Below are 13,612 nucleotides of genomic sequence, written 5' to 3'. Positions count from 1 at the left end.
AGTAGGCTAATGATGAACAATAATGTGAGATATCAATTTTGTGCTCAGGATTTCCTAGCAGAAATATGCAGTAGCCTTCATGTTTGGGATTTATAGCTTTGATAGCATACCTAATAATATGCATCAAGTTATTGTCTGACATTGGTCTATTCGTATTAAGACACTTATGTTTCCCTGTCTTGTTTCTAGGCAGGCCTCTCCAATTATCATTATTGAAGCCAGAAAATCCTCCCCCAGCTCCAGAACTTATGGCAAAGCTTGAGAAAAGTGGAGTGAAGGGCTCAAAAGAAGACCCTAAGGTTGGAGAGGGCCAGGAAGAAGAAAACGCAGTGAAACCCAAAATAATTGCCAAACTGCCAGCCCGAAAAATTTCTCCCAGTTCTGGGATTAAATCTAGAGGAAAGCAGGCTACAGGGACAAAGGCCTCAAAAGGAAAGGGCAGTGCAAAATCAAATGGTTCCACCAGGAAAAGGGGAAGCAAGGTGGTGGAATCGTCTTCAACAGCCAGAAAGGGGAACAGGCAAGACCAAACAACAAAGGTGGGCAGGGGAGGCTCAGGGTCCAGCACAGCCCGACCCCAAACCAGCAGAGACAAGCAGGGAAAACTGGTGTGGACCCTGACAGTGGTCAAGGGCAAAGGGAAGGCCTCCAAGAGCAAAGAGGAAGGGGAGGTAACAGCAGACAAAACCGAACCAGACCAATCTGAGCCACAGATGTCTGGGAAAAGAGGATCTCAGCAAGACCAAACTGGTGTGGACCCTGACATTGGTCAAGGGCAAAGGGAAGCACTGTCCCCTAAACCTGTGAATAAGCAGCAGCAGAGGAGGAGAGTGTCCAAGGGAACAGAGGAATCCCTTGAGGCTGGAGCTGAGATGGAGCAGAATCCAGCAATGTCCCGGGAAAGAAAGAAACAAGCACCGTATAAGCGCAAGTCATTATTTGGCCACAGGAGGAAGCCCGGGAATGTGCAGAGGCTTAGAACGCCAGAGTCTGTTGTGAAACGCTTTCGTCGTAAGTTTGTCTTCTTCACCTACGTGCCAGAGTACCTCCCAGACCAAGTGAAGCAGGAGGGAAAGGAGCAGCAGCCGCAGGGGGAGAGCACCAGGACAGAGGGCGAGCCTCTCCTGTCTCCTGGAGAGATCGAGCAGGGAGCCAGCAGTAACCTCTCCTCGCCTGTGGTGAGTGCCAGATCTTCACGTGTCATCAAGGCACCCAAGAGGTTCCTCAATGACGAGATAATATCCTGGCCCAGGGGCTCCCTGAAAAAGGATAGCCAAGGCAAGGTGAAGGAGGAGGATGCCATGAGCCTATCCTTCTATGATTCAGACAATGATGACATTGACCACTTGTCTCAAACTCCAGGTCAAAATGAGTTCAAACCTAAAGTTTCTAGCTCAACTGGTAAAAAAACACTTCAGACAAGCCTGTCCTCAACCCTGTCTGTGAAGGACTCAACGCTCAGCCCAGGCTCATCCCACCTCGAGGTCTACGAGAGACTCAAGAAGCTGACCCTCAGCCTGGCCCAGAAGAAGAAAGGCCTTGGTGCTGCTGAGGGTGAAATGGAAGAAGAAGATGAAGCCCAGGAGGACTGGAGTTTGACCTCGCCGGTTAGGAAGAGAGGGAGGTCCAAGCTGAAAATGGAGGACCTCAACTCTCCTGGGGTTGTGAGGAAACTGGCTGTGCAGGTCCGTAACGCTGCCGCTGCATCATCTGCTGTGACTCTGGAGGAGGCAGCAAACGACACAGAACATTTCCAAGGTAAGGCATTTTGTGTGTTCAGTTACATACAGTTGAAGTCGGAAGTTTACGTACACTTAGGTTGGAGTCAATAAAACTCGTTTATCAACCACGCCCAAACTGTAGTTTGTTAAAAAGAAATTTGTGGAAAGTCGGTTAGGACATCTACTTTGTGCATGAGACAAGTAATTTTTCCAACAATTGTTTACAGACAGATTATTTCACTTATAATTCACTGTATCACCATTCCAGTGGGTCAGAAGTTTACATACACTAAGTTGACTGTACCTTTAAACAGCTTAGAAAATTCCAGAAAAGGATGTCATGGCTTTAGAAGATTCTGATAGGCTAATTGACATAATTTGAGTCAATTGGAGGTGTACCTGTGGGATGTATTTCAAGGCCTACCTTCAAACTCAGTGCCTCTTTGCTTGACATCATGGGAAAATCAAAAGAAATCAGTCAAGACCTCAGAAATAAAATTGTAGACCTCCACAAGTCTGGTTCACCCTTGGTAGCAATTTCCAAACGCCTGAAGATACCACGTTCATATGTACAAACAATAGTACCCAAGTTTAAACACCATGGGACCACACAGCCGTCATACCGCTCAGGAAGGAGACGCGTTCTGTCTCCTAGAGATGAACGTGCTTTGGTGTGAAAAGTGCAAATCAAATCCCAGAATAACAGCAAAGGACCCTGTGAAGATGCTGGAGGAAACCCGGTACAAAAGTATCTATATCCACAGTAAAACAAGTCCTATATCGACATAACCTGAAAGGCCGCTCAGCAAAGAAGAAGCTACTGCTCCAAAACCGCCTAAAAAAGCCAGACTACAGTTTGCAACTGCACATGGGGACAAAGATTGTACTTTTTGGAGAAATGTCCTCTAGAACTGTTTGGCCATAATGACCATCGTTATGTTTGGAGGAAAAGGGGGACGCTTGCAAGCCGAAGAACACCATCTTAACCATGAAGCACGGTGGTGGTGGCAGCATCATGTTGTGGGGGTGCTTTGCTGCAGGACGGACTGGTGCACTTCACAAAATAGATGGCATCATAAGGAAGGACAATTATATGGATATATTGAAGCAACATCTCAAGACATCAGTTAGGAAGTTAAAGCTTGGTCGCAAATGGGTCTTCCAAATGGACAATGACCCCAAGCATACTTCCAAAGTTGTGGCAAAATGGCTTAAGGACAACAAAGTCAAGGTATTGGAGTGGCCATCACAAAGCCCTGACCTCAATCCCATAGAACATTTATGGGCAGTACTGAAAAAGCGTGTGCGAGCAAGGTGGCCTACAAACCTGACTCAATTACACCAGCTCTGTCAGGAGGAATGGGCCAAAATTCACCCAACTCATTGTGGGAAGCTTGTGGAAGGCTACCCAAAACATTTAACCCAAGTTAAACAATTGAAAGGCAATGCTACAAAATACTAATTGAGTGTATGTAAACTTCTGACCCACCTGGAATGTGATGAAAGAAATAAAAGCTGACATAAATCATTCTCTCTACTATTATTCTGACATTTCACATTCTTAAAATAAAGTGGTGATCCTAACTGACCTAAAACAGGGAATATTTACTAGGATTAAATGTCAGGAATTATGAAAAAAATTAGTTTAAATGTATTTGGCTAAGGTGTATGTAAACTTCCGACTTCAACTGTGTGTATATATATGTATAGATATATTTATTTTTTTGCTTAATGGATATTTAGGAACTATCTGTTTCTTTATTCCAGAAAATGATTTGGGCTTTTGTGATAAAAGTAGTCTGTTTTAGTGCATTTAGGAAACCACATATTACCATAGGATTGAGCAGTTTACCAGAAGGCTCTGGTCAAAAGTAGTGCCCTATCCCCCTGATTCTTGCTATCCTCCTGTTTCCTGCTTACAAGCAAAAACTAAAGCAGGAAGTACCAGTGACTCGCTTAATACGGAAGTGGTCAGATGACGTGGGTGTTGCGCTACAGGACTGTTTTTCTGTAACAGACTGGTATATGTTCTGGGATTAATCCAATGGCATTGAGGAGTATACCACCTCAATCACCAGCTTCATCAATAAGTGCATTGACAACGCCATCCCCACAGTGACTGTACGTACATTTCCTAGCCAGGAGCCATGGATTACAGGCAACATCCGCACCAAGCTAAAGGCATGAGCTGCCAATTTCAAGGAGTGGGACACTAATCCGGACGCTTATAAGAAATCCCGCTATGCCCTTAGACGAACCATCAAACAGGCAAAACGTCAATACAGGACTAAGATTGAATCCGACTACTCCACTCGTCGTATGTGGCAGGGCTCGATAAATATTACAGATTACAAAGTGAAAACCCAGCTGCAACCTGCCCAGTGACACGTGCCTACCAGATGAGCTAAAGCAACACTGAAGCATGCATGAGAACACCAGCTGTTCCGGATGACTGTGTGATCACGCTCTCCGTAGCTGATGTGAGCAAGACATTTAAACAGGTCAACATTCACAAAGCTGCGGGAACATACGGAATACCAGGATGTGTACTCAAAGCATGGGCAGACCAACGGACAAGTGTCTTCACTGACGTTTTCAACCTCTCTCTGACCGAGTCTGTTGGTCTGTTTGAAACATATAGGTATAAAAAAGTCCCTGTGCCCGAGAAAGCGAAGGTAACCTGCCTAAATTATTTCTGCCCCGTAGCACTCACGTCAGTAGCCATGAAGTGTTTGAAAGGCTGGTCGTGGCTCACATCAACACCATCATGCCGGAAACCCTAGACCCACTCCAATTCGCATACCAACCCAACAGATCCATAGATGACGCAATCTCTATTGCACTCCACACTGCCCTTTCCCACCTGGACAAAAGGAACACCTATGTCAATCAATCACATTTATTTATAAAGCCCTTGTTACATCAGCCGATGTCACAAAGTTCTGTACAGAATCCCAGCCTAAAACCCCCAACAGCAAGCAATGCAGGTGTAGATGCACGGTGGCTAGGAAAAACTCACTAGAAAGGCCGGAACCTTGGAAGAACCAGGCTATAAGGGGTGGCCAGTCCTCTTCTGGCTGTGCCGGGTGGAGATTATAGCAGAACATGGCCAAGATGTTCATAGATGACCAGCAGGGCAGATTATTATTATAATCACAGTGGGTTGTAGAGGGTGCAACAGGTCAGCACCTCAGGAGTATATGTCAGTTGGCTTTTCATAGCCGATCATTCAGAGTATCTCTACCGCTCCTGCTGTCTCTAGAGAGTTGAAAACAGCAGGTCTGGGACCAGGTAGCACGTCCGGTGAACAGGTCAGGGTTCCGTAGCCGCACCTATGTGAGAGTGCTGTTCATTGACTACAGCTCAGCGTTCAACACCATAGTGCACACAAAGCTCATCACTAAGCTAAGGACCCTGGGACTCAACACCTCCCTCTGCAACTGGACCCTGGACTTCCTTATGGGCCGCCCCCAGGTGGTAAGGGTAGGCAACAACACATCTGCCTCGCTGATCTTCAACACTGGGGCCCCTCAGAAGTGCGTTCTTAATCCCCTCCTGCACTCCCTGTTCACCCACGACTTACGTGGCCAAGCACGACTCCAACACCACCATTTAAGTTTGCTGATGACACCACAACAGTGGTAGGCCTGATCACCGATAACGATGAGACAGCCTATAGGGAGGAGGTCAGAGACCTGGCAGTGTGGTGCCAGGATGACAACCTCTCCCTCAACGTGAGCAAGACAAATGAGCTGATCGTGGACTATAGGAAAAGGAGGGCCGAGCAGGCCCCCATTTAACATTGGCTGAAGTGAAGCGGGTCGAGAGTTTCAAGTTCCTTGGTGTCCAAATCACCAACAAACTATCATGGTCAAAATACACCAAGACAGTTGTGACGAGGGCACGACAGCATCTTTTCTCCCTCAGGAGACTGAAAAGATTTGGCATGGGTCCCCAGATCCTCAAAAAGTTCTACAGCTGCACCATCAAGAGCATCCTGACGGGTTGCATCACTGCCTGGTATGGGAACTGCTCGGCATCTGACCGTAAGGCGCTACAGAGGGTAGTGCGTACGGTCCAGTACATCACTGGTGCCAAGCTTCCTGACATCCAAGACATATATATATGAGGTGTCAGAAGAAGGCCCAAAAAATTGTCAGACCCTAGTCGTACTGTTTTCTCTGCTACCGCACTGCAAGCGGTACCGGAGCGCCAAGTCTAGGACCAAAAGGCTCCTTAACAGCTTCTACCCCCACTTTACAAATGACCTCGACTCACCTGTACCCCTGCACATTGACTCGCTACCGGTACCCCCTGTATATTGCCTCATTATTGTTATGTAATTTTCTTGTTACTTTTTATTTATTTAGTAAATATTTTCTTAGCTCTATTTCTTGAACTTCGTTGTTGGTTAAGGCCTTGTAAGTAAGCATTTCACGGTAAGGTCTACACCTGTTGTATTTGGCGCATGTGACAAATACAATTTGATATATAGGGAATAGGTTGCCATTTGGGCCCCAGGCTGTCTCAAGTTTGACACAGTCAGCCTTTTGGAAGTTAGTGACAGTTGACTGATTCTTCTCCCCAGGGGCAGAGTCCGCTCCTGAAGGAGTTTACGAAGGAGGGAGCCAGGCTAATGGGGGTGACGATGGGGTTGTGGTGGAAAAGGGGGCCACCAGCCATCGTATCAACCTCACCGGCACCAACAAGAGGATGTTCCATCTGCTGAAGAGGGCCAAGGTTCAGCTCATTAAGATCGACCAGCTGAAGAGAGCCAAGCTGCAGCTGGTAAAGATTGACCAGCAAAGAACGATGAAGTCATCACAGGTCAGAATCGGTGACCTTGATTGACCCTGTCTGCATCCCAAATGGCGCACACTTCCCTATGTTGTGCCCTAGAGGGTTTGGTCAAACGTATTGCACCAACATAGGGAATAGGGTTCCATTTTGGATGCAGCCATTGATCATTGATCATTGATTAACCCTGAATTAGCAGGGTTGTTGGTAACAGTTGAATGTAGGCTTACAGTGTGTGAATTTGGCTTAGATTTGTTGGATTAAAACCAGTTTCACTTATTAGGCGGTTTCATTAATATATTTTCACTTTTATACCCTTGTTTCTTTCAGCTCCTGTCTGGATCTGTAAAACTCAGTCCCAGAGATTTAAGAGTTGGAGGGGGGAGGAGGATAGGAGGCTCTGCTCAGGTGAGCCCACGTTTCCTGACCCTGTCTGTGTTTGTGTTTTTTCTTTGTCCGTGTCCATCTCTTTTTTTCCCCTCTCTGTTTTTGGATTTTGTGGTTTAACATTTCTTTATTGTTGATGTTTATAGTACAGTGTTTTGTTAGTGGCCTGTCTAGGGTTTCTCTTGAATTGGGCTTAGACCATTTCCGCGGTGGCTGCATTTTGGTGCCTGTCTTTAGGGTGGAGTTTCATTATAATAGTTTAATTTATGACCGTGTTCCCCACATAATCCTGTTCCCGTAGGACCAGCTCCTTGGTGGTCCACGCATCAAGCACGTCTGTCGGGCAGCAGCGGTGGCGTTGGGGCAACCCCGTGCCATGGTGCCTGACGATATCCCCCGGCTTAGTGCTCTGCCCCTCCATGAGAGAGAGGGCATCACCACCTCACCAGCTGTAGAAGGTAACCTTTATGTTAATGAAGCACACTGCTAAGAACGGTAGTTGCCACTTGTTTTCCTTTTCTGATGTTTAGCTTTCTGTCGATTTTTCAGGCATGTGACCTTAGCGCAGTCACCTATGTTTACAAATCATTTTTTTGATCTCTCTCTCTCTCTCTCCCACGCTCTCTCATGCGCTCTCTCTTTGTTTTTAGACATTGCTGATGACGCCTCTGATCAGGAAATCGAGAGCATTCAGGAGCACAAGACAAGACAGAAGCACAAGTACAGCAAGCAGCGCAAGTTAAAGCGGAACTATAACGAGGTTGGTCCTGGGGGTCGTGCCACCCGCTGTGGGTCCTGCCAGGGCTGCCTGCATGAGGGTGACTGCAGCACCTGCTTCAACTGCCTGGACAAGCCCAAGTTTGGAGGGCCCAACACCAGACGCCAGTGCTGTGTGTAAGTGCTCCTACTTTTCATTTACTCATGGACAAACACACACTGTGTTTTTACTTTCTAGCTTCAGCTGTGGTTGTCTTGTGTACAAATTGAACGTGGTACCCGTTTTTAAAATGATCAATATTTCCCTGTGCCACCAGGTTAAAGCGATGTGTTCGGATTGAGGCAAGGAAAGTAAAGCGTGGCGTCAAGCCATTCACAGGTTTGTAGGCATTATGTTTAATACGTCTGTATTTATATCATTTTACATTTGAGTCATTTAGCAGACTCTTGTCCAGAGCATCGTACAATTAGTGCATTCGTCTTAAGATCGCTAGGTGAGACGACAACATCACAATCGTATCAAGTACATTTTTCATCAAAGTATTTGTCAGCAAATACAAAGTCAGTGCTAGTAGGACAAGCCAAGTGCCTTTTTTGGGGATGGGGGGCTCTTTAAAAAAAAATTCATGTACTCTTCAAAGAGGCAGGGTTTCAGATGAATTCGGAAGATTGGCAGGGACACCGCTGTCCTGACTTTTAAGGGGAAGCGTGTTCTACCATTCGGGTGCTAGGAATTAGAAGAGCTTTGACTGGGCTGAGCGGGAGCTGCCCTGCTATAGGTGGAGGAACGGAGTGCATGGGTTGGGATGTAGGGTTTGAGCGTAGCCTGAAGGTAAGGAGGGCCAGTTCCCCTTGTTGCTCCGTTGGCAAGCACCAGGGTCTTGAAGACGATGCGAGCTTCAACTGGGAAGCCAGTGGATCAATTACTAATGACTACAAGCCACTTGTGTGTGTTTGCTGTTACTACCAATTACATTGACACTGTTAACTGAAAACCACACGAACATGGTGGTCTGTCATCTCCCGTCTGGATTACTGCAACTCGCTGTTGGCTGGGCTCCCTGCCTGTGCCATTAAACCCCTACAACTCATCCAGAACGCCGCAGCCCGTCTGGTGTTCAACTTTCCCAAGTTCTCTCACGTCACCCCGCTCCTCCGCTCTCTCCACTGGCTTCCAGTTGAAGCTCGCATCCGCTACAAGACCATGGTGCTTGCCTACGGAGCTGTGAGGGGAACGGCACCTCCGTACCTTCAGGCTCTGATCAGGCCCTACACCCAAACAAGGGCACTGCGTTCATCCACCTCTGGCCTGCTCGCCTCCCTACCTCTGAGGAAGTACAGTTCCCGCTCAGCCCAGTCAAAACTGTTCGCTGCTCTGGCACCCCAATGGTGGAACAAACTCCCTCACGACGCCAGGTCAGCGGAGTCAATCACCACCTTCCGGAGACACCTGAAACCCCACCTCTAAGGAATACCTAGGATAGGATAAAGTAATCCTTCTAACCCCCCCCCCCTTAAAAGAGTTAGATGCACTATTGTAAAGTGGTTGTTCCACTGGATATCATAAGGTGAATGCACCAATTTGTAAGTCGCTCTGGATAAGAGCGTCTGCTAAATGACTTAAATGTAAATGTAAATGTCTGCCTCATGGCCCAAATATTCAGACAATCATTTCCGTGTTACCATTGGGCTTCAATTTTGTTGTGCAGTCCTTTCGAGGCGGCGGCGCAGGTCATCAGCCAATGTCTTTAAGTCCAATGATGACGAGGGGTCGGTGTCCTGGGAGGAGGGAGAGGCAGAGGAAGGGTTGGACCCGGCAACCCCTGGAGACTGCCTGAGCCCGTCCACCAGAAAGCAGCCAAGGCGGAACGTGACACCTCGCTCCTACAGCAGCCTGCTGAAGTCGGACTCGGACGAAGACACGGGCGGAGAAGCAGCAGTCAAGAGTCCTGTAAAGAATCCTGTCGCCCCAAGCAACCAAGGTAATGCCGTACACAGGGGTAGGGGCCTTAGTGTATGATGAAAATATAGGTCAATGCATATTCGTGCCTCTCCTTTTGAGTTGCACCACAACAAGATCCATTGAACTCCATCTTTGAAATGGAGTGATTTGACAGGTGGAGTTGAAGGATTTATAGCCATTAGCCAGGCAGATCAGAAGAAAAGGGTTGGATGTTAGAGACCATAGTGATTTGAGATTGAGGATGACAAGTGTTTGAGGATAGAAGGGCAGGGCAGAAATGCCAAAATACCATTGAGTGGCTTCAGGGTATTGGTTTGAGGTAGAGAGTTTGTTATTCGTGTGTTAAAACCCACTTGCTCTCTGACTGATGCTGCTCGCTCTGATCTCCTAGCTCCAGAGGAGGGCCCAGTGCCCAGTGACGTTGTAAGGCACCGCAGACCTGGGCCGCCCAAAGGACCGCTGGGCCGACGCAGAGCCGACAAGGTAATTACCCGTAGAACTGTCTCTGCCTGACATTACTCGCCCACGTTAAATCAAAACGACTACTATTAGATTAACTGATCAGTCTCTCACACTCTAACCTCCTCCACTGTATGCAGGAGTGAGCAGCTCCAATAACCACTCCCATCAGAATTCATAATCAAATGTGCACTGTCTATTTTCTAGTGTTGTCCCCTTCTTTTTGGTGCTGAAGCATAAAACGTAATGTTTAGTGTTCTAATACAAGTCTGACGTTGGGAAAAGCTTATGCCCTTCCTTTCACATCAATCGCCGACGCATGCATTTATACCGTCATTCAAAAATCCTCTGGATCCTCTGCAATCTTGATGACTTTTTCCGGAATCCAAAGACGCCTTGACTCGGTGTTTCTTTTGACAGGCATGATCTCGCTCGCTCTCACTCACAGTTAACTACTGTGGGTAATGGGTCCTCTTTCTTTCTGGTTTGACTAGGCATGCTTTAACAATGATTAGCATATCTAACCCTCGCTTAACTCCTCTCCTTCACTTCTCCTATCTACACTTTTCTCTCAAAGCCAAAGGTGGTTTTGGTGGCTCGCCTCTTTTCCTCTACCTTGGTGCCGCTTACCCCGCCACCTAGCATGTGACCGTGGTCGTGCTGTAACGCTGGTCCCCCTCTTTGGCTTAAGCATTCCCCCCCTTCACATGCACAGGGGAGCAACTCAGAGGAGCACCACCCAGGGCTGCTGGTCACAGAGAGCCACATAACAAGGAGCCCCAGCGTGCCCTGCCCACCCAGGATCCCACCGTTGCGGTTACAGTGGCGGCTGCAGGTGCAGCTGCAACGGTTGCCCCCATGTGTGGTGCAGTCGGTCATGCAGGAGGAGGAGGAGCCAGAGGAGGAGTCTTCACAGGAGGAGGAGGAGACTATTGTTAAAGAGGCGGTGCTGCAACATAATCCCAGAATTGATCCCCACTATGTCCTTCGTTCCCAGAATGCCGCAGAACACACACCAACTAACATCCTCGCCACCCTAGTCAACGGACTCCCCCAAAAGGGCCACTTGAAGACCGGGACGCACAGGATCCGCGTAGACTTTAAGGTGAGGGTCTCTCTTTCAGATTATTTTATTAGCTCGAAATACCACTTGTAAATATCTCCCTCCCGTACAAACAGTCGTTAAGTCACACTATTTTTGTGTTCTCTCTTCTTTCTCCCAGGAGGACTGTGCCGTCCAGAACGTGTGGTTGATGGGCGGTCTGAGTATCCTCACCTCCGTCCCCGTCACCCCTCATCCTGTCTGCCTGCTCTGTGCCAGCAAAGGACACCATGAGGTAACCATGGAAATGCATTTACAGAATATGCTGTGCCTGTGTTAGAATAATTACATTTCATTGTAGATAAGTTTTACTGCTTTTGAAGGAAACTAGGAAGCACACAGGAGGCTGCGTAGGCTTACTGAAGAGCTACCCTGGGTTATCTGGGAAAACAGTAGGTTTAGTGCAATATGTGTTCTTCTGATGCTTGACTGCCGTCTGCCTTACCACCTCCCCTCAGATGATCTACTGCCAGGTGTGCTGCGAGCCCTTCCACAGCTTCTGCCTCTGGCCGGAAGAGCGACCCCAGGAGGAGAACAAGGAGAACTGGTGCTGCCGCCGCTGCAAGTTCTGCCATGTGTGCGGCCGCAAGCACAAGAACAACAAGGTGTGCATGGCAGCAGGATCCTCGAAAGTGAACTGAGATTTGGTAGTGTTTTCACCCCCAACTTTCAAATTTTTAAATGTACTGTTTCTTCCTTTAGCCTGTGTTGCAGTGCAGGAGGTGTCAGAACTGCTACCACCCCTCCTGTTTGGGACCCACCTACCCAAAGCCCATCAACTGTAACATGCCCTGGGTAAGTACCAGGAATGCATTATTTATGTTTCTGTGTAACTTTTTCTTCTCTCTGATCCCCATTCTGATTTACCACCATGTTTTAACTGCACTGTGGGTGAATACCCCCCCCGACACCACACACACACACACACACACACACACACACACACACACACACACACACACCCGACGCTCGAATCAACACAGGGTAAGCCACAGCGGAGCAGTTTTTCGGGGTGAAGTACCTTGCTCAAGGGCACAACAATGGTGGATATGCTAGTAATGATCTGAAACAGCAACCCTCAGTTCTCAGCCAATTCAGTTCCCATTTTTCTTCGCCCTAACCTGGACTTGAACCAGCGACCTTCCGGTTACTTGTCCATCTCTCTAACCTTTGGGCTACCTGCCCCCGTGTCCCAGGTGTGTATGACGTGTATCCGGTGTAAGAGCTGTGGAGTGACACCAGGGAAGACCTGGGACATGGCCTGGAACCACGAGCAGGACCTCTGTCCCGACTGCAGCACGCTCCACGTCAAAGGTAGGACCTTAGCGAAACATTACAATCTGTGTATTTACTAGAAAGACGTAATGTGGTATTAACCAGAATATTACAGATGAGACACAAATGTTCACCTGGTCCTTTAAGGGCAGGATGTTACCACGGTAACGTGACTTGTTCTTGCCTGTGAGATTGAGTCTGGCTAGTAGAAGCGCTGTCTTCTCTTCCCTAGCAGTTGGAACTCAAACATTGAAAAACAACCTAGCTTGTGAACAAAACATTGTACATTTCCAAGAAACACTTCATTAGACTTTCCTTTCAAGTAAATTAGAACAACGTTTATGCCTGTGCACAGCGTTTCTTAAAATGAATCTTTCACTCAGCTCTTCACGTACGCACAGCCCCCAGCCAGGCGGGGTTGCAGTGCGAGGTGGGATAGGCTATATAGGATTCGTAGTCCTTTGACTTTGTGCGATAATTTTACCAGCTATGGAAGATATATATAATCACCTAGCAGCATTTATTTGACTATAAATGTGATCATACTGGACTATTTATATTCACAAATGTGTCCTGAAATGCTTGCGCTGTCGAGCCCTGACCAGCCGCCAACATGGCTGGTGATCTAGACATCTTACCCGCCAATGACTAAATTGACCCGCAGGTGGTGGGTGTTGATTTCATGACCAGAAGGTATAGACAAAACTCCAGGAACAGTCCAAGAAGAGAGGGATGAGAGCAGTTGTATAGCTGATACTTTGTCAGGACCTTCTTGTCATGTTAATGTATTTGTTTAATTTCCCCATTTGATTACTGTAGTACATCTGATTTGTTTTACAAGGGAACTTCTGCACCATCTGCTCCAAGTGTTACGAGGAGAAGGACCACAACAGCCAGATGATGGAGTGCTCCAGGTGTAGCCACTGGGTACATTCTAAATGTGAAGGGCTCTCTGGTGAGTGGGACTAATATTTCAGCTTTAAAACTGTCTTCATCAAGGGGATGTACAGCAGGGGTGGCCAACACTCATCACAGAGGGTTTCTGGTTGGTATGCAGGCTTTTGCTTCAGCCCTACAACTAATCCAGCTACCACACACACGTCCAGAATCAGGTGTGTTAGAGATGAGGGCTGGAACAAAATCCTGCAAGAGGGTAGCTCTCCAGGCAAATGGGTGACCACCGCTGTGAAC

At 47.6% G+C, this 13,612-nt stretch overlaps 1 protein-coding gene across 2 annotated transcripts in view; it reads left to right on the top strand.

Moving 5' to 3' along the window:
* Window positions 1-13,612, top strand: part of LOC139554265 (histone-lysine N-methyltransferase 2B-like) — a 65,907-nt gene that overhangs the window by 12,796 nt on the left and 39,499 nt on the right. Inside the window, exons 3-16 of one of the 2 annotated variants that reach the window (XM_071367025.1) lie at window positions 190-1,758; window positions 6,310-6,509; window positions 6,849-6,926; window positions 7,207-7,363; window positions 7,556-7,799; window positions 7,940-8,001; window positions 9,332-9,604; window positions 9,977-10,068; window positions 11,042-11,149; window positions 11,268-11,381; window positions 11,605-11,751; window positions 11,849-11,941; window positions 12,343-12,460; window positions 13,263-13,376. In XM_071367025.1, the coding sequence (XP_071223126.1) occupies window positions 190-1,758; window positions 6,310-6,509; window positions 6,849-6,926; window positions 7,207-7,363; window positions 7,556-7,799; window positions 7,940-8,001; window positions 9,332-9,604; window positions 9,977-10,068; window positions 11,042-11,149; window positions 11,268-11,381; window positions 11,605-11,751; window positions 11,849-11,941; window positions 12,343-12,460; window positions 13,263-13,376 (3,369 nt within the window). Of the gene's footprint in view, window positions 1-189; window positions 1,759-6,309; window positions 6,549-6,848; window positions 6,927-7,206; window positions 7,364-7,555; window positions 7,800-7,939; window positions 8,002-9,331; window positions 9,605-9,976; window positions 10,069-11,041; window positions 11,150-11,267; window positions 11,382-11,604; window positions 11,752-11,848; window positions 11,942-12,342; window positions 12,461-13,262; window positions 13,377-13,612 lie in introns of both variants that reach the window. The other variant, XM_071367024.1, reaches the window with a different exon arrangement.

Source organism: Salvelinus alpinus, chromosome 26, assembly GCF_045679555.1.
Source record: "Salvelinus alpinus chromosome 26, SLU_Salpinus.1, whole genome shotgun sequence".
NCBI classification, from domain to species: domain Eukaryota; kingdom Metazoa; phylum Chordata; class Actinopteri; order Salmoniformes; family Salmonidae; genus Salvelinus; species Salvelinus alpinus.
The sequence above is the reverse complement of the archived record's forward strand: the minus strand, read 5'-3'. Positions and strand labels throughout refer to the sequence as shown.